The sequence below is a fragment of the Crocuta crocuta genome, unplaced genomic scaffold, assembly GCF_008692635.1.
Source record: "Crocuta crocuta isolate KB4526 unplaced genomic scaffold, BGI_CrCroc_1.0 scaffold348, whole genome shotgun sequence".
NCBI lineage: Eukaryota > Metazoa > Chordata > Mammalia > Carnivora > Hyaenidae > Crocuta > Crocuta crocuta.
The window spans coordinates 5487433-5513242 of NW_027529573.1; the positions used below are offsets into that span (position 1 = coordinate 5487433).

The window sequence follows — 25810 nt, forward strand, 5'->3', positions numbered from 1 at the left end:
CGCAGGGACACCGAGGGGCGGGGCCCCGGCCGGGANGCCCACAGAATCCCGGCCCCCCGGAGCTGAGGCCAGACACCTCCCAGTGGCCCTAGCCCGTTCCCGATCGCAGTTCTTAGCGCCCCTTTTCCTGGCCCTCTGACTCACCGAGGCCACTTCCTACACTGCCACCTTCCTGCCTCCCCTTCGTGGCTCTCCCCTGTGGTTACTGCAACTTCTCAGACTGCTGGAGCCCTTCTCTGGTCACATGCCAACACCTGCCCTGCCCCAGGGACAGTACCGGCCTCTTCTGGACCTTTTAGAGATAAGAGGGTAGACCTTGGCAGTGTGGGGCCGGGTCCTACGGGAACGAGGGATGGGGGTTTCAGGCTGCTGTCCTTGACTCCAAGAGCTTACGTGCCCCAGAGAACACCATGAGTATGGCCCTGTGGTGCCCTTATCTAAAGCTGAGAAAAGACAGAGATTTCACGGGCCTCAAAGAGTAGGAAATCTATATCCCCAGGAGGATGACGGATGGTGAGCAAGCACTTGAAACCCTGTGGCTGGGCCATCACGCTTGGACAAAGTGACAACAGAAATATGGTTCCGAAGGGACCCCGGAGTTATCTTGTGGAAGAATTACACCCTGTTTTGTTTTCCTGGTGTGTTATCCAGACCAGCGTTGGGAGGTTCCTGGGAGTCCAGTTTTAGTTTGGTGGAAGGATGAAGTTAGCAGTGTGAGCTGCCTGTGTCCCCGGAGGGAGCCGGCCAGAGACCAGGCGAGTTTTGAACAGAGTACGAGAGAGAAGTATTGGAGTAAATGATGCCAGTGTCCCTTCTGACCCAGAAATGTGGTTCTCTGTGTGTGGCCTGTTCTCTTGGAGGTCGAAAGCCACTTGTGAAACTCCCTGTTTTGTTTTGAAAAACTTGCCCAGCTCTGGAACTCACGTCCGGATTACTTTTGAGCTGTCAGGGTGACAGTTCCTTCATTTGAGTTCCGTGATTACTGCACCAGCTGCCTTATTTGGTTAGCTGTCCTTGTCATGCAGGGCTTTTTCACACTAGTTATTTAATTTTATCTTCTGTGAGGCACTTTTGGGCAGAATTGCCCAAAAGAAGTGAGGCACTTAAAGTCCTGCCCCCTCCCTCTCTTTTTTTGATCTGAAACACAATTTTCAACTTTCGAGAAGACTCTGTGAAGTATACCGTTTGCCTAGCCCTGCTGGGTCACATGCCGTCTCATGGGGTTCTGAAATAATCTATTCCTTGTGTTTATTTTAGGACCAAGGCACTGATGTTTGAACAGGAAGCCTCACAGCGTTTAAAAGCATCTTCCAAACGGCTTTGAATCAGATGAGCTAGCGATCGCTCTAGAACACTGCCTTCGGCATGCATCTCCCCCGTTGGGCTTTCCTGGCCAGGAGCTCTTTGAAAAGTCCCTTCTGCAGGGAGCCAGAGCACTGATCCTCATGAAACCAGCTTAGTGGATTTCTCTTTTCTGGTAGATTTCCTCTCGCCTTATTACATTCTCTCCCAGGGCTCGAAGAGGCTTGGAGGGATTTGCAGCACCAAAGGGCCTGCGGGAAAGGAAGTAGCACTTTCATGCTGGATGAAAACCAAGCAGGTGATGGTGGGGGCTGATAACTCTTAAGTCTGTCACGTCTGGACGTTCCGGGTCAGGCGCGCTGAGGAGCAGCCGCTGCAGGGGGGCAAGAAGCGATACTGGACGAGAGAACCCAAGTAAATAGGATGAGGGTGACCAGCAAGTAAATGGCCACTTCTACCTCGACGGAGCCAACGTCAGCCTCCTGGTGAGTAGCAAGGTCTGCGTGGCTTATTTCCCGCCAGGGTATTGGACCGATGCCGTGGATGAGCTGCAAATCTTGCCTACCAGACCGTCTTGATCTCACTAAGGACAGGATGGGGGTGGGGGTGGGGAAGAAGGCATTTTTCCCAGAGCAGCCCAAGCCAGCATGGCATCCGCCTCTCTCCAGAGCTCAGACCTTGCAGGGTTGGAGCGAGTGGAGCAGCGCTGGCGGGCTGCAGAAAGGCGGGCCGCGGCCGGGTCACACAGTCGGCTTCTGGGAGAACCTGGGTGTTTGTGATCTTATGTTTGCGAGTGATAAGAAATGGTTGCAGTGCAGAATTACGCCACGAGAAGAGGTCTGGCCCACCTGCCTCTTGAAGGCCGTTGCACAACATCTGCCTGAAACTCCATGCCTTTCTCGGCCCCACGCAGGCTAAGCCTCTCCTAATTTGGCTTAGGAAACATTTCCCTGGGCAATGCCAGCGAGAGGCAGGGTTTCAACAGGAGCAGGATCCAGGGACCAGTTATGTGTATGCAAGGCACGGAGACGCAGCCATTCAGAACGACCCCCAGGCTGTCTTTTGTGTGCCAGAGAGAGCGAGGGGGCTCCCCCCCCAGAGGGTGAGTGGGGCCCGGCAGAGGGATTTCTGAATTGAGTTTGACACGTTTTTGAGGCTGTTTGATCTGGGCTTGCCCTGCAGGCAGTGCACATCTGGTCCTACAACTCGGGAGAGCAGACTGTGCTACAAGCAAGAGTTCCGCTTATCATCAGGAAGAGAAGCTGGGAGCCACGGAGGGTGGTAGGGGGAGGGTGCAGATCCAGGGAGAAGAGCGCAGGTGACAGGAGAGTGGTCACGGCTCCTCCTGATGCTCTAGCCTACTGAGCGTGCTGTCGGAGAGCTGAAACCCAGGTCCAGCCTTTGGGGGGTCTGCTTTGTGGTCTTAAAGAGGTCATTACAGTCACACTGCAGAGGAGAGCCCATAGCAAAGAACAGAGGGTTCTGGAAGGAAATCAGAAGTTTGGGGACGGGTGGTGTTGGAGTTGTACTTAGTGCCCTGTCAGGGCAGAGGGGGCTCAGGGCTCCTCTGTGAGATCTCATAAGCCCCATTTTTCCTCTTACAGACTCACCATCCTGCGCTCTAGTGACATGTTTACCGTCTCCCTTTTAGTGCCATGGCCCAAGTTGGCAAAGGGATGAGCACACTGTCGCCCGCATTGTTTGTTAAACGAATGCATGGCTTTCTGGTCAGAGGGACATTTCCTGGGACGGCGGTGCCCGGCAGTGGCGAGGCGAGCGGCTGAGGCATCCCCAGCTAATTTGGCTATCAGAGCCTTCAGTGACAGTGTACCCGACCCTGTGGTGGCATGGTTAAGGGTCAGCGTCTCCAACCAGAGATGCCGCCGGGCGCTGTGTCTCCCCCCAGCTCCACTTGGGTCTGATGACGGGGTAGAGACTTATTTTTAGCCTGCCTCCACAGCACTTTCGAAGTGGTGTTTATTATCTGCGTGTAGCCCCTGGATTCTTTTCTCCTCCGGGGCCACCAGAAGGCTGTGCAGATCCTGAGTCATGAGCTCTGCCCGCGCTGGGAAATAGGAAGCTGGGTTCAAAAACGCCTTGATCACCAGATGAAAGGGAACATGGCTCCACTCTGTTCTCTTGCCAGGTGGAATTATTTTTTCCTTTATGATGGTTCAAAGGTGAAGGAGGAAGGAGATCCGACAAGAGCTGGCATCTGTTACTTCTATCCCTCTCAGGTGAGCGCCCAGCACCTTCCCGTTCGGCGGGGATGCCGCTGCCTCGGCGTGGCGGCCTTTCACGAGCAGAGCGTTCATGTTGGGACACTTTTCTCTGCGTAAGCCAGGGATTTGGCATTTCTGCTCTCTAAGCCTCCGTTGCGCGGTTTCTTGTGGCTCTAGTCTTGCCGTTCGCTGACGGCTCCGTACGTCCATCCTCTCCCTTTCTGCCGCCATCCTGATTTTCTTTTCGTGTTTGTTTGTTTTTAAGTTTATTTATTTATTTTGAGAAAGGAAGTGCGAGTGTCAGGAAGGCAGAGAGAGGGGAGAGATCGAGAATCCCAAGCAGGCCAGGCTCTGCACAGAGCCCGACATGGGGCTCCAAATCAGGAACTGCGAGATCAGGACCCAAGCCAAAGTGGGCGCTTAACCCAGCTGAGCCGCCCAGGCGCCCCCACCGTCCTGATCTTCTGTCTGCATCTCCTTGCTCCCAAGTTTTGATGGGCTCTTTTTCTTTTTAGTTTATTTATTTTAAGAGAGAGAGCACACGCGCACAAGTGGGGGAGGGGCAGAGAGAGGGAGAGAGAAAAATCCAAGCAGGCTCCTCACCGGCAGTACAGAGCCGAGTGTGGGACTCGAATTCAGGAATCCTGAGAACCGTGAGATCATGACCTGAGCCAAAATCAAGAGTTGGATGCTTAACTGAGCTGCTGAGGAGCCCCTTGATTGGCTCATTTAAAACACTTTCTTGGGGTGCCTTGAGGGTCCAGTTGGTTAACTGTCTGATTCTTGGTTTCAGCTCATCATGATCTCACGGTTCATGAGTTTGAGCCCTGCATCAGGCTCCGTGCTGACAGTGCGGAGCCTGCTCAGAATTCTCTCTCTCCCTCTCTCTCTGTCCCTCCACTGTTCTCAGTCTCTTTCTCTCTCAAAAAATGAATAAGCTTAAAAAAGAATCAACAATAACAACAAAACACTTTCATTCAAATGTATACAGAGTCAGAGAGGAGAGTATGGTGAACCCTCCTGTGCCGTCTCCCATCAATTGGTCACAATAATCCCTTAATGTCATGTGATACTATCTGTATTCTAATTTTGCCTTCCTGTTTTGGACTTACTTAGGCTTTTCTCCTTCCACCCCTCCCTCCCTCTTTTCCTCCCCTCCTTCCCCCAGTCCTCCTTTCCTAATCAGGATCCAAACAAGGTCCCTGCATTCCATTTGGTTTCTCTGTGTTTCAAGTGTCTTTTATTGTATAACCCTCATCACCCAGCCAGCCGTCCCCTTTCCCCGCCAGGCCACCGGATTACTGAAGAGACCAGGGCATTTGTGCGGTACAGTGTCACAAGGTCCCACACTCCGATCGCTTCCTCGTGGTGGACGCCACTTCAGGTCTTAGTGCCCCTGTATCTCCTTTACGCTCCTAGTAAGACGTACAGCCTTGAGGAGATTCAACTTCCTCTAGGCAAGACTTCCTAAGTGCTGTGTACATTTTCTGTTGCGTCACACAGCGTCTGGCGGCCCCGCAGTTGAGTTCATGCCCAGACCGATCAGGAGGCCTGCGTATTCGCTCACGTGATCGCGCTCCCGCCTGGATAGTTGGGATTAATCTTTGCTGCTCTGGCTGCTCTGCGGGGGGTCTGAATGGGGGGCCAGACGTTCCTGCTTCTACCCACGCATGTGCCTTTAGTCCTCCGAACAGAAATACAGTTCTGCACCCATGACCGTATGCAGGCGGCCGTGGATGTTCTGAGATAGTTCGTTATGCCAGGCAGGGGTCAGCAAGCTTGGCCTGCAAAGTGCCAGGGAGTGAACCTTGAGGCTTTCCAAATGTGTTGTCGCTATGACAGCCCTCAGATACCAAAGCCACGCTTAGCTCCTGGGCCACCCAAACCCAGGCAGCCCTCCAGATCTGGCCTGCAGGCCGTAGTCTGCTGGCGCCTCGGCCTCTGCTCTAAGAAATGACACTTGAGTGGGGCGCCTGGGTGGCTCAGGCAGTTAAGCATCCAACTTCGGCTCAGGTCATGATCTCGCGGTCTGTGAGTTCAAGCCCCGCGTCGGGCTCTGTGCTGACAGCTCGGAGCCTGGAGCCTGCTTCGGATTCTGTGTCTCTCTCTCTCTGCTCCTCCTCCACTTGAACTCTGTCTCCCTCAAAAATAAAACATTCAAAAAATTTTTTTTAGAAATGACACGTGTTCAGCTGTGTCACCTGCCCCACTGGAATTTGCTGCTTTCCTTCCCACAGACCCTGCTCGACCAGCAGGAATTGCTCTGTGGACAGATTGCCGGCGTGGTGCGCTGTGTCTCCGACATCTCCACCTCGGCTACCACCCTTATCCGTCTGCGGAAACTCAAGTTCGCCGTAAGGGTTGACGGAGAGTACCTTTGGGTGAGTTTAGCAGACAGACGTGTGCCAACAGGGTGGCCTCTGACACAGGTCGTCTGCCTTGGTGACGAGTGTTGTGCTGCTAAGGCGTAGAAGGTAGTGCTTTCCATGGCTCGCCCGGGACCCCCTCCATGCCCACGGACGCTGTGTGCAGTACGTCCAGCTTACTGTCACTCTCTGCAGAGGCCATCCTCACTGAGTGCTCTCCAGGACGTTTCTTTTTTATTTATTTTTCTATTTGAGAGAGAGAGAGAGAGAGCATGGGTGGGGGAGAGGGGCAGAGGGAAAGAGAGAGAATCTCCACACTTAGCATAGACCCTGACGTGGGGCTCGATCCCACAACCCTGGGATCATGACCTGAGCTGAAAGCAAGCATCGGACACTCAACTGACTGAGCCACCCAGGTGCCCTTCCAGAACCCTCCTAATCTGTCCTGCCTTGCATATGGCTTCTTTCTCCTTTCCTCTGAGAGACTTCGGCCAGCCTGCAGAAACTCTCTCTGCTCTGTGATGCAGGTCAAGTTTTCAGTCTCCGTCTTTTCTTCTCCATACTTTCCACACTTGCAGCACAGCTGACTCAGAAAGGCTAAGACACTGATACACAGATGTGACGTTTCAAAGAACTATTTAAAAAAATCATAAAAACTATTTCTTTTACAGCTAATGGTACCACGCACACCAGGGTCTGACTGTCCCCTGCCAGTGTGTATCTAAACCTGATTCCCGGGGCGCCTGGGTGGCTCAGTCGGTTGAGCGTCCGACTTCGGCTCAGGTCATGATCTCACAGTTCGTGGGTTCAAGCCCTGCGTCAGGCTCTGTACTGACAGCTCAGAGCCTGGAGCCTGCTTCAGATTCTGTATCTTCCTCTCTCTCTGACCCTTCCCTGCTAATGTGGTCTCTCTCTGTGTCTCAGAAATAAATAAAACATTAAAAAAATAAATAAATAAATAAACCTGATGCCTGAGGTGAAAGGATGCTGAAGTGTGAGGTAGTGTAGTCAGCTCTGTCGTAGGCCTGCCAACATTTCATTACAATTTCCTCACACACCAAACCGTTGAAGGAATCTTCCAGCAAACAGTCATGTGAATTTCCAAGGTTCTATAGTTCATGACATGTATTATTTATGTTTATAATTTATTACAGTTGCTTTATCACATGGCTCCATCTAAGTCCGGTTTTTCTTCTAACGCTTGCCCAAGTCGCACGCACTAGTATAGTCCTTCCCACCCCCAGGACCTCATTATGCATAACGTTAATTAGTGTTGTTGTTTTTTTTTTTTTTTGGGTGAGATTGACACACAGACACACACAAATCTTGAGCGTGCCCCTTAACGCATGTGGACAGCTGACGCTCTGGACGACACAAATCCGCGTAAAGGTGCAGATGTTAGCGTCGCTCTGGGCGGCTGCGTTATGTCCGTCTAATTCCTGCCCCCGTGTCCCAGACAACCCTTGTTCTGACCTTTCCCCGGCACAGGCGAGCGCTGCCGGGTCTAGACTGTCACAGGCGTGAAGGAGTGCGTGCGGCAGTCCCCTCTGCAGGCTTCTGGTGTCCCCTTGACCTCGCCGGGCACGTGTCTGCAGTTGGTTCTCCGTATTGTGGAACAGCGTTGCTTAAATGGCCGTTGTCTGAACACGTCCCCCCAGACCCTCACTGGCCTTTTTCTGGACACGTGAGCTGCATCTAGTTGCGGGCAATCAAGGAAAAGACCCCGGTAGTGTCCTGATAACGCATCTGTTTGTGGACGTGACTGTTCATCTCAGGGGTAAATGTCTACGTGGAGACTCACTAGGTCATGGGGTAGGTGTCAGGTGATCGTATGAGAAACCACCAGGCCCTGTCCTGAGTGGTGGTTCCGTCTTCCGCTCCTACCAGCCCTGCTGAGACGCCTGCTTGTCCCCGGCCTGGTCACCCCGTGCTGTCAGCCTCTTCAGTTTGAGCCACTGCTGGCTGTGTAGTGATGTGTCATTGTGGTTTGTGTTTCCGTTTCCCTGACGACTGATGCAGTGAAGGCTTTCTCGTGTGCTTAATGGCCACAGCTGTGTCTCCCTTCGAGAAGGGTCTGTCCAAAGCTTGTTTGCCTGTTTTTTATTTTTATTTTTTATTTTTTATATTTTTTAAAAATTACTTTTTTAATGTTTATTTTATTTTAAAAAAGGTTTTTTTAACATTTATTTATTTTTGAGAGACAGAGAAAGATCATGAGCAGGGGAGGGTCAGAGAGAGAGGGAGATACAGAATCTGAAACAGGCTCCAGGCTCTGAGCTAGCAGTCAGCACAGAGCCCAATGCAGGGCTCAAACCCACGAACCATGAGATCATGACCTGAGCTGAAGTCTGATGCTCAACCGACTGAGCCACCCAGGTGCCCCTTTAACTTTTATTTTTGAAAGCTAGAGAGAGCGTGCACATGCGCGCAAAAGCAGGAAGGGGCGAGAGAGTGAAGGAGACAGAGGATCCCAAGCAGACTCCACACTGACAGCACAGAGCCCGACTTGGGGCTCGAACTCACAAACCATGAGATCATGACTTGAGCCGAAGACAGATACCTAACCGACTGAGCCACCCAGGCACTCCATTAATGATGTCTTTTGATGGACAGAGCATTTTAATTATTTTTAGAAGTTTACTTATCTAACGTCTATACGCGACGTGGGGCTCAGTCTCATGACCCAGAGATCAGGAATCGCACACGCTGCAGGCCGAGCCAGCAAGGCGCCCCCAGAATGTTTTAATTTGAATGGTGTCTCATTTATCAGTTTTATCCTTTATGTTTAGTGCCTTCTGTATCCTGTGTAAAACCACTCCCTATCCTGCTGGAAAAGATAGTCTCCAATTTTTTTCCCTAAGCTTTATAGTTTTAGTTTTGATTCTTACAGGTTTATTTATTCTGAGAGAGAGAGAGAGCACGCGCATATCTGTGCACACCTGCATTCACAAAAGCTGGGGCTGGGGGGGGGGGAGGTGGAGAGCGAGACAATCCCAAGCAAGCTCCATGCTGTCAGCGCAGAGCCAGACACGGGGCTCAATTTCATGACTGTGCAATCATGACCTGAGCCAAAATCAAGAGTTGGACCTTCACCGACTGAGCCACCCAGGCGCCCCTATAGTTTCATCTGTAATCCATCTTGGATTATGATCGGTGTGTGGTGGGAAATAGAGGTCAAGGGTCTTCCTTCCCATATGGATGTCCAGGGTTCCAGCACCGCTGCTGACAAAACTCTCCAGCTTGGATTCCTTTGGCTCCTTTATTGACGATCAGGTGACCATGTCCGTGAGGGTCTGTTTCTGGGCTCCGTTCTTTCCTGTTGATCTACGGGAAGATCCCATACAAGTACCGCACCGTCCAGAAATGAGATGGTCGGCGTCCTCCAGTCCTGTTGTTTTCCAAGGCAGCTTTGGCTGTGTTACATTGTGGATGTCAGTAGTGTCTGCTGGTGGGATTGGTAGAGATGCAGTCAGTAGGTTACTACGTCAGCGAGGGAAGAAATAAGCACTTGCCGTGTGCCAGACCGTGGTAAACCCTTGGGTGACCTCAGTGAACAAAGCAAAGATCCTGGCCTCAGTGGGGCTTACAGTCAGGAATTTGTTCATTTGTCTGGTATCAGGGTTGGTTGGTTTCTTGAAGTTTCTGGTGATTCCCTTCGGAAAGATCCCTAGAGGTTGAATCACTGGGTCAAAGAATACACACCCTTCCCAGGCTCTTTAGACATTGGCCAGACGGCTTTCTGACGGAGCACGTTATCCTTGTGCGGAACTAAGCACCACGGCTCTCTGGAGCTCCAGGACTGTGTGGCCATGGGCTCAGTTCCTCTCCCAAAGCCACTGACCCAGCTCAGGGGATGAGAACGGCCATCATGAAACAGAGTCCCATCCAGCGTCTATAACAGAACCCCATGAAACACCCGGTGTGCAAATAACAGTCCTGATGGTATGAAGGGTCAGAAAAGAGGTCTGCATCAGTCAGAGTGATCCAAATGGCACCGTGAAGGTGCTGGGGTCTGCAGTGGGCACGGAGGGGATGGGCGAACCCTGGACAAACAGACGGAAGGAAGATTTTCCAGGTCGGGCAGCTCGAGGAGGTACGTAGAGCACTTACCCTCTCGGAGACCAGCTGGGATGCTGTGGGCCTGGCGTCGACCCATCCGCTGCAGTGGGTCAGTGACTCCTGGCCCTGGCTAGACTCCTAGGCTCTAGGTGTGGACTCAGAGCCAAGGAAAAGGCCTGCTTCCCCCTTTCCCTGTTTCCAGGTGCTGGGCTGCGCCGCGGAGCTCCCCGACATCAGCTGCAGGCACTTTCTGGACCAGATCATTGGAGTCTTTCATTTTTACAACGGGCCTGTGTCTCTGGCTTACCAGGTACGAGGGTGGTGGTGAGGAGTGGTAGGCGGGCTTCCCCAGCAGGTCCAGGACGGCCAGAGCACAGCGTTGCTCTGGGGCCTGTCATACTTTCTGTAAGCATGTCATACTCCACCGCAGTGTCGAGGGCCCCGGAGCCCTGCTTAGATCCCTTTGCTCCCCAGTGGGGTAGGTCACGCCCACTGCAAACGTCCGTCCCCATGTCCTCCTCCCTGGGATGGCTGCAAAGAGTAGGCTGCCACCCTCCCACGGCATGAGCACTGAGTCTATGGTGGGTGACTTATGGAGAAGGGGGGGGTCCCATGTGTGTGGGAAGTTTAAAACAGGTCCTACCTTCTGACCAGTTTCCTGTGTCAGCAGTGATTTTTTTTTTAAGTTTTTATTTATGTATTGTGAGAGAGAGCACATGGGGGAGGGGCAGACAGAGAGGGAGAGAACCCCAAGCAGTCTCCACGCCACCCGCACAGAGCCCGGTGTCTGGCTTGAACCCATGAACGGGGGAATCGTGTCCCGAGCCAAAATCAAGAGTTGGACTCTCACCGAACAGAGCCCCCCAGGCGCCCCACAATTTCCGTAGTAAAAGGGCTCCTTGCCAAAGGGGGTGTCTCTCTGCATCTCAGACGCTGACCTCAGGCCGTTTCTGTTGTAGCACTGTCCTCGGGAGGCCTTGCACACCGCGTGGGACACCTTCATTGCTCAGATCCTGAGGAACACCAGCGACCTGCACAAGATATTCAATTCCCTCTGGAACCTGGACCGAACCAAGGTGATGCCCTCCCCCTTACCCACCCCGCCTGACGGAATAGAGCTTCTGGACATTTTCCTCTTCCCTTTCTGTGACCTCACTGTCCAGAGAAGGGACTAGAATGTGTCATTTCCCAGTCGGGAGTGAATTAAGACCTGCACCCGCTTCCCTGCTGTGCCCGCCAGCCGTGTGAGCTCGGGCATCCCGGGTCTCCTCCCGGAGCCCCCTTCCCAGCCCACAAACTGGCATCGAGTGCCTGCTCCCGGGACTGTTCTGACAGCACAGCGAGACCGTATCTAATTGGCACCAAGTAAATACCCACTAAAGGGTGGTGGTGTTTTGCTAATGCCCCAGAAGGGTTGAACTCTGGCGTCTGAAGGCACCCACATCCATCTTGATGTGAATATGACACAATTGACTTGTAGTCTCAACATCAGGAATGCCCAGTGTGACTTTGTGTTGAGTTCATTTATTTTGAGAGAGGGCGTGCGTGAGCACGCAGGGGAGGGATGGAGAGAGAGAGAGAATCCCAAGCAGGCTCTGCACTGTCAGCGTGCAGCCCGAGGTGGGGTTTGAACCCACAACCCATGAGATGATGAGCTGAGCCGAAGTTGGACCCTCAGCGAGCTGAGCCCCCAGTGCCCCCTCCTCCCAGTGGTAACATTTAAAAACAAGGTGTCTCTGTCTGGGACACAGTACTGGAGAGCATTTCATCACGGAGCCACTCCATTGGCCACTGGCGTTGAGTGACATGTAGGCTGCTTGCATGGCTGGCCTGATCACCTATGCTGCCTGTTGCTCAGTGGCCTTGATCTTGGTGAACATCACCTCCTTGTTGTCAAGGCCAAAGGGAGACGCGAGGCCGTGCCCCCCAAATGGACCACCTGTGCCCCAGGCCCCCGAGGAGGCGTGTGGGCCGCATCTCACTGCGGGCGTTAGGAGGGCCCCATCAGCAGGGAGGAGGTGTCATGACTCTGCCTTCACGGAGCATGACCCTCTGGCCAGAACTGGAGACAGGCTTTCTGTGCTCCTTTCGGAGAGATTCTTGGAGTTGACCTGGAGCTTCACAGAACGGCTGGCTGGGACCCGGCACTGTCTAGAGGCTACGGAACAGCGCCCCCGGCCCCAAGCTTGCTCCCTGGGCTCCAGGCTCTGGCCACTGTGCCGCTTGCAGGTTCTCGCTGCCGGCACGGGGTAGGGAGAGGCCTTCAGCTGCTGCTGGTGACTCCTGACTGGGTTCAGATCCTCTCCCACCCTCCTGAGGGCCTTCTGGGCAACGGAATGTCAGGTTGAGGAGTATGTCCCTGAGCCAGAGACCACGATGCTTCCGTTTCATGTGACGGGACAGAGTTACGGGACCTGGTGGGACACGAAGCCAGCTCAGTGGCAGTGTGGCTTGTGCTTGAGAGGGAGGGGAGAGCAGGGGGCGCGTGGCCTTACCTGGTGCCGCGCCAGGTGTTCGAGGGGTAGGCTCCCCTCTCCCGCTGCCTCCTGGTGGTGGCGTCCATAACCCTGCCGAGACAAGACCTATCTCGTCCCTGCGAGTGGCCACGTGCTGTGGTGGCCTCAGCTCCCTGCTGCTGCGGAAGCCCCCTCGTTCCCAGAACTGGGCATTTGGCACTGGCCGAGCCTCCGGGTATGGGGAGCTGGCACCCAGACCCAAGACGCGACACGATTTTACCATGTGGCGCTTTGTCCCTTCCCCAGTTCTGGGTTCGGGCCTGTCCGCCCGTCCTATACGGCCCCGTGCCCTCGCCACCCCTGCCGCGGGCGAGCACGCTGATTGGGGTGTGCGCCCTCCCCGCCAGGTGGAGCCCCTGCTGTTGCTGAAGGCAGCCCTCATCCTGCAGACCTGCCAGCGCTCGCCGCACGTCCTGGCCGGCTGTATCCTCCACAAGGGACTGTGAGTGACACTGGCGTCCCCTGCACCCCTGCCCCCAAACCAGAGCCGCCTGGCCTCCTCCGTCTCTGGCCTGTGCCGAGGGGGCCGCTCCGGCGAACGTCCATGAGCCGAGATTTGACTTAGGGCACATGCCTGTCTCTCGGCCCAGCCGCGGAATTGGGAACCATGTCCAGGACAGGGCTAGGGACATAAAAGGCACATTTTAGCAGGATCCACTAAGCCTCAGGATGGGGTGGGCCTTTATAGTCATCGGTCTGCAGCGCTAACATGGCGGCCAGCACTGGGGGTGCGGGCGGTGGGAGCCTGCTATGGCCCCTCCCACTGCCCGGGCCCTGCTGCCCTTGCGGCGGCCTCGCTGCTTCTCCTCGCCTCCGGCCTCGGCCTCGGCCGACTTCTGTGACCTCCCCACATCTCTTCATGTGGTTGAGGGCATCGGAGCGAGCCCAGCGGTCCCTCCACACGTGGCCCGAGGCCACACTCCTCACAGATGGCCGCTTCTGGCGTCCAGAGCTTTCTGCAGACCGGATGAACGTGTGCCTGGAGGAGGTCTGGGGGCCTGATGGCTACTGGGTTTCCGGGCCTGGCCTCGGATGGGTTGCTTGCTGAATTTTCTCTACTGGGAAGCAGTGTTTGTGGAGAATGAAAAGTGAGGGCAGGTGTGGACAGATGGAGTGCAGGCCCTGCTTTCCAGTGTGCCTCAGGCTCTCCCCTTTTTCTCGTTATGATGGCTCTTTATAAAAAAAATTTTTTTAATGTTTATTTTTGAGAGAGAGTGTGAGTGTGGGAGGGGCAGAGAGAGAGAGGGAGATACAGAATCCAAAGCAGGCTCCAGGCTCTGAGCTAACTGTCAGCACAGAGCCCAACACAGGGCTTGAACCCATGAACCATGAGATCATGACCTGAGCTGAAGTCAGACACTTAATGGACTGAGCCACTCAGGCACCCCTATTTTGAGAGAGATTTAGAGAGCAAATGGGAGAGGCAGAGAGACGGAGACAGAACCCCAAGCAGTCCACGGAGTCTGATGCAGGGCTCCAACTCATGAACTGTGAGATCATGACCAGAACCGAAATCAAGTGTTGGTCACCTAACAGATGGAGCCAGTAATGAATACTCTTAAGCGTGCATCTTGGTACAAGGCAGGTCAAAGGGTTTGCACATTCTCAAGTTTGGTAGGAGTGGCCAGAGGCTGTCCATAAGGGCTTTGCCTACTGACACCCCCCGCCCCGGCTGTGTCCCCCAACCCCCACCCATGTGGGTTACAAGTCCCCTGGTGTATCTTGTCTCACGAGGTCCTTGTTTTTGTTCTTGCTCCTGTGACCCAGGATCGTTAGCACCCAGCTCCCACCCTCACTCACGGCCAAGGTCCTGATCCGTCCAGCTGCACCTCGGGACCAGGTACCGTAAAGCCCACCCTCCTGGCTGGGGTGCTCTGTCCACAGCGTTACTCTCTTACGCAGGAAAATAGAATTTGTATGCTGTGGTTTCAGTGTATTTAAAAAATGCATAATCTTAAAGGAAAACATGCCCAAGATTAATAGTATTAGCTTGTGGGCGAGGGAATTCTCTGTGATCGGGGTGGGGGTGGGGCATCGTTTTCATCTCGAGTACGGTTGTGTAACCTGAAACAGGAGAATTTTAAAGAGCTGCTACGAAAGAGAGAGAGCCACATCGTTTCGCAGGAGCGAAAGCCATACAGGTCGGAAGAGTTTTTGTTGTTGTTTTGGCGGGTTAGCTTAGAATCTTCAGGTGAAACGTCTGGAAAGCTCTTTAGAGAAAATCCCCAGTGTTGGAGGGAAAAAATGAGGTCTCTCACCTCAACTGTGAATCGGAACAAATAAGGGAGACTGAGTGCAGCATGTGGCTCAGGTCGTCACATCCTTTATCACGGGGGTCCTGGACATGCCCGTATGTGTCACGCGGGAAGGTGTGTGTGCGTTCCACACCGGTGCCATGGCAGGTGTGGGCACGCCGTGGCTGTTGAGTTCTCCCGCGGTGCGAGAGGCCCAGGAGACCCCGCTCTTATTCCTGGAGGAGGGACACGGATCTGACCGTGAAGCCCGAGTGCGTTTGTGGGCAGCGGTGGCCCAGGGAGACACGGGTTCTCGCCTGACCCCAGCGTGCAGGCGAGCGAGCAGCTTGTGGGGGGGCTTCTGTGCCATCTGTTCTGCCGCCGGCGTGGCCGGGCCCAGCGCTCTGGGCCAACAGATGGCCCCACGCTGTGCCGACAACTGGGTCCCGGAGGAGGAGGCGGTACCCGCAGCCACCTTCTGCGTGTGTTTATTTTCAGAGCCCACCTGCAGGAGAGGGTGACCCGGGGGCACGTGGTAAGTAGCAAGGCACCGCCACCTCTCGGAAGCCAGCCTTTTGTGCCACCGTCCCTGCACAAGTCACAGGAAAGGCCTGGCAGCCCTGTGCGTTACTTCCTGCGCTCACAGGTTAGGAAAGCAGACTAGAGCTTTAAGAGCAAAGTTACCCATCAGAGTCATAGCCGTGAAGCTCCCGACTCTAGGCGTACGTTTTCAATCCCTGTCTTCAGCTGCTCGCTCACACGTTCTGAGGAGAGTCCCCCAGCAGGTCCATGGGAAGGTGCCTAGGGGAGACCAAGAGAAATGGCAGCCGTTGGAGGGACCTTCTGCAGTATGTGGGGTCATCCCCGAGAGGGTGCTTCTGTTTTAGTTTGAAGCACAGGTTGGAGCAGATCTCTTCTGTCAGTTGGAAGAGCCGTCTTCCAGCTTTTATTCTGTTTTTGTTGCTGTGTTAAGCACCACTAGATTTTCTTCCCCCAGAGTCTCCTTTATCCACAGCGAGGAGTAAAGTTTCCATGAGGGCTCCTTCCCCGCCGGGCACAGAACTGAGCTGCTGTTCTGTGACTCCTGCTCTGGGCTGAGGAGGGGACGGGGGACAGCTCTCCGGGGTGGCATGTAGTCTGGATGGGTCCTCCCAAGAGTAGCCCCTGTCCCTTTGTCTCCCTGGCCCACAGCTGAGCCCTGTCCGTGTTGCTTTGTGATTGTAGGAGCGGCCTTCCCCCCAAATGTCCAGATCAGGCCTGTGTTCCTGACCGAAGAGGAAGCTGTCAGTGTCCATGAGTTCCCGGCGGAGGAGGCCGCCAGGTGAGACGGGCCAGCCTTCTGTCTTCCCCACACTCTGCTGTGGGAGGAGCACTGGGACAGGAGCGTGTAGAGATCAGGCAGCCGGCCTCATGAGACGGGTGTGGGTTTCAGGTCCCAGATCTGTCGCCTGTCAGCTGTGTGACCTTGGCCAAGTCCATTCCCTGGCTGTAAATCAGACCCAGTAATAACCTGCTTCACGGGCTCGGCATCAAAACCGGAAATAGCATCCACACAGCATCCAGCATAAGGCCCGGCTTCGAGTAGGCTTCCCGATGGGGGTGGCTCTCACTCCGCGGGGGCTCTGCCATTGCTACTAGGTGATCTGCTAGTGCTGCTTGAAGCCCTGAGGGCCGGAAGTCACCTTAGTTTTACTCCTGTGGTTTGACCCCGAGGGCCTCTCGGGCTCTGTGGCCGGGCACCTGCTTGTCCCCGAGCGCCCTGTTTGGAGAAGCTGTGCTCCCATCTACCCACCCCCAGGAAGGGCACCTGTCCTGCACTTAGTCGGCGCCCCTCCCTCACGTCTGTCTGCTTTGCTAGCTCTGCTGCCCTGCCAGCTGGACCCCAGGAGTACTCAGGCCAGCACCCTCCACGCCGTTGGAGCACATCTGCCCCCACGGAAAACGCCACCAGCCACCTGGAGTCTGCAGCCTGGACGTTGGCAACCACGCCTGAGCCTACGGGTCCTGATGCAGCACAGCCAGATGGCAAGGGGGAGAGCAGGCACTTGCCTGGCTGTGCCCTGGGGCACATCAAGCCCGTGACGCAGCAGAGCCCAGCCAGGGCCTGGGGTCCTGGTGTCCACCGCTCCCCGGCCAGGAAACCTCGTCCACCCTGGGAAGAGGAGGAACAGGACTTGTCTGAAATCCACATTCCAGAAGCTCGGGATGCAGGGTGGTGCCCGAATTCCTTTGCCCTCCCGAGCACGTGCATCCTAGATGGTGGCAGTCCTTGCTCAGAGGAGTGTGCCAGTGACTCCGGCCTCCTGGAGCCCAAGCCACCTGGTGCCCTGCCTGCAGGCACGGGCCTCGGCAGCCTCTCCTCACTGTCCACTCCAGACGCGCTCCCCCGACATGGAGCCCTGGAGCCGCACAGTCACCATCCGGGGCGCAGCAGCCCAGCGCCCCCTCCCCGGGAAGACCGCCTCCCTGGAAGGACGAGCAGACTCAGGTCATGGCCTTGCGTAGACTTGAGGCGGAGCGGAGCCACGCTCCCCGGGGCCGAACACCGCGTGGAGCAGCGCACTGGGGCTCATCACAGCCTCTCTGCACCTGGCAGCTCGGACCCAGCAGGGTCTCAGGACAGTGGTCCCTCCACAGACACAGGTGACCCGAGGCCAGACCTGACGTCCCGCCAGGGGTTGGTGCCCATGACCCTCTACACCCACAGCGTCAATGGGCTGGTGCTGTTGCTGCTGGCCGAGGAGCCGCTGCTGGGCGACCACGCAGCCGTCGAGGAGGTGGTGAGTGTGCAGGGACCTGTGTGCAGGGAGGGGACCTTGGGGGGGGGATGGTGAATGTGCAGGGACCTGTGTGCAGGGAGGGGGGGACAGGCAGGGAAGGCGCTCCCCTCCCTGAGCAGGCACTGCATGACTTTGTGCTCAAGTCCCGCTTTACGTGCTAGGGATGAGGTTGGTGCCTAGCCCTAGGTTGTGGAGTGGGTCAGCAGGAATCTGTTCTCTGGCCCTTCCCTGCCTTCTCCAGTCCCCCAGACTGCAGGGCTACGATGCACTCATCAGCACAGCCCGCGTCATGTGCCCCCTGGCTCCTCACTCCCCAGCCTGGGCAGCTGCCGGTCCTGTGTCCCTTGGCAGGAGTCTGTTTCTACAGGGGTCCCGGCCTGGGTGAGGAGTGTTCCTGAGCCCGTAGTCTCCCTGCACTGAGCCCCGGTGATCTGGAGCTCCTCTGAGAGGCTCAGGCATCTGAAGTGCAACCAGCTCTGGAAGGCTCCCTTTCAAGGGTTCCAGCCCTTCAGGGCTGGGAGCAGGGAACTCACCTGCCAGGAGCTCAGGCCCCGATGGAGGTCCGGTTGCTATAGTAACAGCCTTGCCTTTTGGCAGAGAAGTGGTAACAGGAGGAACAGTGGGTTGAAATTGCTGCAGGGCAAATGGTGTCCTGGGGCTTGCCTTGTTTTTGTTCTTAAATCTATATTATTCTAGGCTGATCTTATTAGCATGCAGGGCTGGTGACCCTCTGTAAGTGAGCAGTCACCTTGGAGCTGGAGTGGGAGGGAAGGCAGCTTCCTCTAAAGCAGAGCCCCGAGGCAGCGGCTGCCCCTCTCCAGCCCGGCCTGGCTTATCTCCACTCTCCACAGACCGGGCCTCACCCAGGGGCTGCCTGTTTGCTTCCACCCCCTCCTTCCCCGCAGCTCTGAGCGCTTCACCATCTCCTTCCGACACACGAGCACCGTGGTCCTGGCTCCGTGTGTATCATCTCCCCGACGCCTTGGTTTTCATGGCCTCTTCTGCTCTGTGCCAAGCTGGAGACAGGTTGTTTTGAAGGCCCAGCATTCAGATGCAGTGAAGTGGATATGATATCTTTACCTTCCCCCCACCAAAAAAAGAAAAAAGAAAAAATGGCACAGACTTGCTGCTGAGCAAGTAAATTAAAATGTATTCTGCGTTCACTGTTTGCTAAAGCCCTTACATCTGCTACTTCAGCCAAGCCTGGGGACTGCGCTGGGGGCAGGCACTGTAACTCCCGTGTTACCAGTAAGAAAGCAGCCTCACTGAGAGACCCCATGGAATTGGAGGGTCCGGAATTTTTGTTGGCTCATTGCATCCCCGCCCCCTCCTGTCTGGTCTCCCTCCTGATCTGACCCCGGAGTGATCTGACTTGGTTTATCATACACAGTTCATCCAGTCAGGATGGCGGCCTCCGTGGGGTTTCATGTGAAGGAGAAAGAGACGGGGGTGGGGGTGGGGCAGGAAAGAGAGGCAGTTTAATGAAGAAGGAAAAAACCTCATCTTTTATAAAAAGAGTCGGTAATAACAAACTTTGATCAGCTTGCTGTTTTGAGAGCGGGTTTCGTTGATCAGGCCCAAAGGCTGCCCGTATACAATTGGGAGAGATCTTTTATTGCCTGTTCATCCTGGGCCTGCATGCAAAACCCTTGACCAGATTTCCCTCCAGACCCTCTGTTGCTGTCTAGATAAGCCAGTCCCTCAAGAATGGTAAACTACAGTTCAGATGTGACAGCAAGCCTAGCCCCCCCCCCCCCCCAGGACCCCTTTGAAAGGGCCCCTGGATCGTGGTACTCACCAGCAGGTCATCCTCATGTCCCTTGCCATCCCATCTTTCAGCAGATGAACCGCCACCTCTTTATGTTTGCCTATGCGGGGGGGGCGGGGAGCTGGTGGAAAGCAGGGTGGGGGGAGCAGCTAGGAGAGGTTGGAATGGTTCAGAGAGAACGGAGGATACGCACACCAGGGGGCAGCATAGAGCCACTGATAGTTTGCTCCTCAAAACCCGGGATAATCTCACTGACCTTCAAGTACAGCGATCAGGTCACTTATTCACAGAAGGTCTTCGGGCTGTGTGTGTACAGTAGACCAGGCGTGAGTTAGTGCCAGGGAGTTAGCGTAACACACGTCATGAGACCGCACCTGTCCCCGAGACGCTAGTGCATTGGGTGAAAGTGTGTTGTTGCATCATTTCTTCTGCACATTTTGGGACACGCTGACATTCAAGCCCTTGCTTCCCTGTGGGTTAGAAGCTGGAGGGTCCAGGAATCAGCCCAGCTCCATGCATCCCAGGGCTCCCGTGGGATCACGTGTGTGCTCGCGTGTATCCAGCTCCGTGGATCCCAGAGCTGTTGTGGGATCGCGTGTGTGCTCGCATGTATCCAGCTCCATGGATCCCAGGGCTCTTGTGGGATCATGTGTGTGCTCACGTCTATCAGGGGTTGGCAAACTTGGAATGTAAAGGAAGACCTAGCACATATTGTCAGCTTCGTGCAGTTATTCAGCTCTGCTCTTGTAATACAATAACAGCCACAGACAACACGTACATAAACGCAGTGGCTGTGTTCCAATAAGACCTTACTCGTGGATAGGAGAATGGGAACTTCATACAGTTTTCATGTCACAATATTATTATTTTGATTTTTTTTTTTCCTCACCGTATAAAATTGAAAAAACTATTCTCAGCTCTCCGGCTGTATGACAACAGGCAACTGGCTGGATTTGCCCCACTGGCCATGGTTTGCTGACCCCTTGTACAGATGATGGCATTGGTTCCCAGTGAAAAATTGTGTGTCATCTGACACAATGTCTTGTGAATATAGACTTATGTTTATGTGATTTTATCCTGAGTACAAGTTGGGCAGCAGGTTCCAGAAGCAGAGTTCAGTGCCCACAGGGAAAACTTGGGTTTTAGCACACCTCACTCTCTGTCCCCACTATCCATCCCTTCCTTTGGGCTCCAGATGGAAGGGATGACTGTTACGAGGTTCCTGAGGCCCAGAAACTTCCAGCGAGGCCATGGTCTGATGTGCGCACACATCCTTTCAGACAGGCTCGTTAGCCTCGGGGAAGGGCCCTGTCTCTTATGCTACAGCGATGATCTGACCAGGAGATACCTAGCTTGTCTTCCCTGAGCGTACGTCCTTTGACTTCTCACTGTGCCTCTCTCTTGAAACCAGACAGCCCGTAAGTGGGTGTGCTTGGGATTGGATATGCTCCTTTGCCTCTTCACTGTGTTGTCGTGTACTGCACACCCACGAGGGGCCTGGCGCTGTGCTGGGCACTGGGATCTAAAGATGAACACGCACAGAGAACCCTTGTGTGCACATGTACTGCCTCTGGCAATCACTTCTGACACACCCAGAGAGAAGAACTAACCCCGGCCCAGTACGCTACCAGAAAGGACACTTCTCGGCCCGCACCCCTGAAGCATTCTCTGTGCCTCTCTGTACTTTTCACGCGAGCTCATTTTTCTACATGGCTGTCAAGTAACAGTCCACAGTCAAGTCCTACATGCTCGTTAAAAAGATCCCTCTTCTTTGACAATAATTTTCGTTTTCTTTACTCTAAAAATGCCTTCCCCCGGGGTAGCACTCTCAGAGCTTACAGTGGACCTTTGCGTGTGTTATGTTCACTTAATGCACTCAATAGCCCTGTTGTCATCCCATTTTGCAGATGGAAAAAAAATGAGGCATAGAAAATTCAGTAACTTGCTCCTGATCATCTGGCCACAAAGAGCCGCCTGCTTCCCGGGGACGGCGGCCTTTTCGCTGCCAAAGCAACCTCAGGACAGGGGCCGGAGGGGCCCCTGCTTCAGAGCGAGTCCCTCGGGCCATGACCAATGTACTTGGTCAGGTCCAAAGCAGAGCTCAAAGAATACCATACAGCCGCTAGAGAAGGACGTTGGACGCTGCGAGAGCATAGTTTAAGGACAAAGAACATGGTTGGTGCTGTATCATGAAGTCATAAAACCCGTGTCAACTGTCATGTATGGTTTGACCCCATGTTTATTCTATGAAGAAGGAGTCCTGCAAAATGGTGTAGTCCTGTGTTCTCAGCTGTACTGCACATGACTGGTCCTGGGAGGTGGTTTTAAAATATAGGTGCGTGGGCCTCCCCTCCCGGCCAGCCTTCCTCAGCCAGATCCCTCCCCTGAACCACAGAGTACAGAAGTCCATCTGACCCTTGCTTTCCAGTCCTTCCAAGAATAGTGCGTGGTTGGTGCAATTCGAGCAGCACCGGAGAGCAGTGAGCTCAGTGCCGACAGTGGGGGACTTCTCGGCCCAGGCTCCTGGGGGCAGCACGGGGGTGGGCCCAGCTGCTTGGGCTGTGAAAACGTGTGCATGGGTGGGAACATCACGGCCAGAAGATGTGCCAGGGGGCCGGCAGTGGCGACTACTGCAGTCAGATTGTGGACCATTTTCCTTTGCTCTTTTCCTTTTCAGTTTTTCTGTTCGCCTCTGTTTTCTGACTTTTCTACCGTCTTAGGAAAGCATCAGAACATAAGGGCAAGAGTTAGTACTTCTCTGAAAACTGGTAAAAACGCCGGTCAGAGTCTTTATTTTTAAGTTTATTTATTTATTTTGAGAGAAGAGAGTGTGCATGCCCACGTGTACATGTGGGGGAGGATCAGAGAGAGAGGGAGAGAGAGAGTCCCAAGCAGGTTCCACGCGCTCCACACAGAGCCTGACTCTGGGTTCGAATTCTCGAACCATGAGACCCTGCCGCGAGTGGAAACCAAGAGTCGCATGCTTAACCGCCTGAGCCCCCGCCCCGGCGCACCGAGGGTCCTTTTTGCAAAGTCAGGTGGCCACTGGGATCTCTGGAGCACGAGTCCCTAAGTGCCTGCCGCCCCCTCAGTACCACAGCAGCCTGGCGTCCCTGAACGGGCTGGAGGTCCACCTGAAGGAGACGCTGCCCAAGGACACTGCTGCCTTCCCCAGCAGGACCTACAACTTCACGCACTATGACCGCGTCCAGCACGTGCTGACCAGTAAGGAGAGGCGCGCGGGGCCGGGGCGGTGGGGGTTCGCGCCTGGGGGCCGGCGCCCTGCGGTTGGTGCTCTGCCCGGCGTTGTGGACCCCGCAGTGAAGAGGCTGCTTTCGCGCTTGGCGCCAGCTCCCACGGAGTTTAGGATTCGCTTGGCAAACACTTCCTTACTCATTTGTCTTTTTTTGGTTGTTTCTCCAACATTTGGAGAGCAGCACACACATGTTCAAATATCTGTGACGAGGCCTGCCTCAGCACTGCGGGATCCACGGGCAGGAACCCAGTGCGGGGCGCTCGCAGGGACAGTGTGCGCTCTGTCGCACAGCGGCAGCGTAGGGGGCCTGTGCCCACCGCCGCGGGCCCCTCGCTCTCCCAGTTTTCAGCACCAGGGGCGGGGTGGTCAGGGAAGGCGTCCAATGCCACACCTCCTTTGTCCTCTTCCGCAAGTGAACATGCCACAGGTGGCCGCCACCCAGGACCGCCGCTTCCTCCGGGCCGTCAGCCTCATGCACTCGGACTTTGCCAGGCTGCCTGCGCTGTATGAGATGACCGTCAGGTGAGCGCTCCCAGGGGTCCCTCTTGAAGTCCTGCACCCAGAATGGCCTTCCCAGGGCTCCGGGTCCACAGCCTTACTCATAACGCAATGAGGAACATTCCAGTGCTTCTCTTTAAGGCCTCCTCCCCTGCCCGCCATCACCTCCTGTCATGCTTTCCTGTGTCCTGTATTTTCTGGGTCCTCTCTTGGGGCTCGGACCTGCTTTGGACACAAGGCTGCAACAGCAGGGACAGCTAAGGTCCCCGCTGCCTTGCCGGAACAGGGGCCTCTGTCCCTTGCCCGCAGCGATGCCCCAGTCCTCTGCTGCCATCTGACGTGCGTCCCGTGCTGGCAGCAAAATCCTCTGGCCCTGATCCGCGAGGTGAAACGTTCGCCTCCCCTCACCTGCCACACCCCCCGCAAGATCCCCCCAGCTCATCATTTGGCGTCTCTTACCCCAGGCTTTGTTGTTGTTTGGGGTTTCTGTTTTGCTCATAAAATACAGATGGTCAATGTTTTCATTACGTTAGTAGCTTTTCTTCTAGAAAACAGGATCACACTAATGTACTGTTGTACAACTTCCTGCTTTCATTTTATCCTAAATCCTACCCACCTCCATGCCGGGAGGTACAGCTCCATAAATCACCATCATGGTTTGTAGTGTTTAACCAACTCTACTCTCTCTCCCTACATGCTTCTCTCATGAAGCCGGTACGAGAAACAAGGCAAGTGGAGGGCAGAAGGGGAGGGCCCACTGTGTGTCTCGATTCTACCTAGTCCTTGCCCCGATTTGGGCCAGTGCGTTTTTCCCTTTTCATCAAACAGACGCGGATGCTGAAGCTCAAAAAGGATAAGCCTCTTGTCCCAGGTCACATTCTGATTCAGGGACAGAGCCAGGATTTGAACCCAGGTCTCTCTGACTCTGAAGGGCACATTCTGTCCTTGTATTTCCAGTTCAGGGCCAGGCAGAGTGGGGTGGGGGGGGGGGGGGGGCGTGGCCTCTGGACTCCCACAGACGCACCCTGGGGCCTTGGGCGTCATGGCGACGGTGCTAACGCCCTGTACATGGGGTGCTGGCCATTTCTGCCGCCTCCAGACGGTATTTCTGCGTCTCTCTCTGTAAGTGTGCCTTCTCTGGCCTTAAGTCAAAGCTTCCTCAAGCTGGCAACGTAGAGGCACATCTACAGTCACTGGTTTGGGGACCACAGTCACTTGTGTCGGGGTGTGGGGGGGAGGGTCCCTTTTGAGAGGGATGGAAATGAGTCAGACATCGGTGTGGGACGTATGAACCACAGGGTGGCTCTGCAGTACTTCACCTTCCTTCGAGCCCCGAGTGGCGTCTTGTGGGGTACGTGGCTTATTTTAACAGTAACAGAAACAATACCACTCACCATGTCCTAAGCAACTTCTGTGTATTTTACTCAGTTAGTCTCTTAAAAAAAAATCTCAGTGATGGAATTCACTGTTGTCAGATCCATTTTACGGATCTGGACTTACAGCTGGGACTCAGGAGGAGTGACTTAGCCAGGCGCACCGGCTAGGAAGCCACGGGGCTGGGGTCAGGGGCATGTGAGCCCAGCTCCGTGCTGGCAGCCACCAGGCCGCGGTGCCCCCCTGTGTGCCTGGGAGGACTTGCCCACCTCTCACCCCGCTGTCTGACGAGTGCCACAAAACACCTGCACCCTTCTGGCCCCTTGAGGTCCCAGAGGGAGAAGCTGGAGGAAGACGGATCCTCCTCCGACCTCCCCTGGGAGCAGAGATCCCAGTGGTCCCTGACTCTACTCACGTTTACTAGACTTGGGGAAACTGAGGCCCAATGGGCAAATAGTCTGAGATAGGAAGGACCAGGGAGCCAGGTGGATGCCTGGCCCCGGAATCACTTCCTCCCGTGGGGGTCCTCCTTTGCATGGGCCCCTCATCCCTCCCTCTGCTTCTGTGACAGGTTTCCTGTCACTTGATGTCACAGCCCATCCTCTGCCCTCACTGCCCCCGCCCACCCAGCCACCTTCCGTGGCCGCTGTCAGTGCCTGGCAGCTGGACGGCATCGCCCAGCCCTGCGCCTCCAGGTCCTGGCGCCTCTGCTGCGTATGGCTGGGCGAGGACTAAGCCGGCTGCCCGCTACGCCGTCAACCAAACCTCGTAACCTCGGGCTCTGTGGCCGTGGCCGCCACGGACGCTCCGGCAACAGATGGCGCCAGCCTCCAGGGAGTCAAAGGGAAGGAAAGATGGCTCTTGGTGCCTGGAACTCGAGTGTGCAAGTCGAGCCCTGAACGACGGCGGCCGCACCCCCAGCAGTTGGCATCATTGGGCCACTGCCGAGCACCTCTCGAGGTCTGTGTGTGGGGTCAGGGGTGTGCCCAGGCAGCCTGGGACCGTGTCTTCTTTCTCCCCCCGCAGAAATGCCTCCACAGCTGTGTATGCCTGCTGCAGCCCCGTCCAGGAAACCTATTTCCAGCAGCTGGCAGCGGCGGCGCGGAGCTCCGGCTTCCCGAGTCCGCAGGACGGCGCCTTCAGCCTCCCGGGCAAAGCCAAGCAGAAGCTGCTGAAGCACGGGGTGAACCTGCTTTGAGCCTGGCCGTGGTGGGAAGTTCATTACCCCAGGAGAGCACGAGCAAGTCGAACGGCAGCAAAGGAAGCTCAGCCTTCTTCAAAGTCCCCATGTCCTAGTTTTCTTGACTAGTCCCCTCGACAGGAACATGATGATGTGTGTGTGTGTTACTCCTTTTGCAGATTGGGGTTTGGGCGGGTAGTTCTTCAGGTCAGTGTGAGAAAGGGCTTGACTACATCGGCTGGGTTGGGGCCAGGC

At 55.3% G+C, this 25810-nt stretch overlaps 1 protein-coding gene across 5 annotated transcripts in view; it reads left to right on the top strand.

Moving 5' to 3' along the window:
- HPS4 (HPS4 biogenesis of lysosomal organelles complex 3 subunit 2) overlaps positions 1–25659 on the top strand; it is a 25854-nt gene extending 195 nt beyond the window's left edge. The window contains exons 2-15 of one of the 5 annotated variants that reach the window (XM_077761673.1): positions 652–755; positions 1258–1787; positions 3449–3539; positions 5762–5905; positions 10152–10259; positions 10909–11025; positions 12813–12907; positions 14233–14305; positions 15198–15234; positions 15924–16020; positions 16558–17479; positions 22340–22472; positions 22917–23025; positions 25402–25659. In XM_077761673.1, coding sequence (XP_077617799.1) covers positions 1747–1787; positions 3449–3539; positions 5762–5905; positions 10152–10259; positions 10909–11025; positions 12813–12907; positions 14233–14305; positions 15198–15234; positions 15924–16020; positions 16558–17479; positions 22340–22472; positions 22917–23025; positions 25402–25573 — 2139 coding nt within the window. In that variant the 5' untranslated portion in view covers positions 652–755; positions 1258–1746 and the 3' untranslated portion in view covers positions 25574–25659. Of the gene's footprint in view, positions 1–49; positions 756–1257; positions 1788–2263; positions 2405–3448; positions 3540–5761; positions 5906–10151; positions 10260–10908; positions 11026–12812; positions 12908–14232; positions 14306–15197; positions 15235–15923; positions 16021–16557; positions 17480–22339; positions 22473–22916; positions 23026–25401 lie in introns of those variants that run through there. The other 4 variants (XM_077761672.1, XM_077761675.1, XM_077761674.1 and 1 more) reach the window with 4 other exon arrangements.
- Positions 25660–25810: the final 151 nt, after the last annotated feature.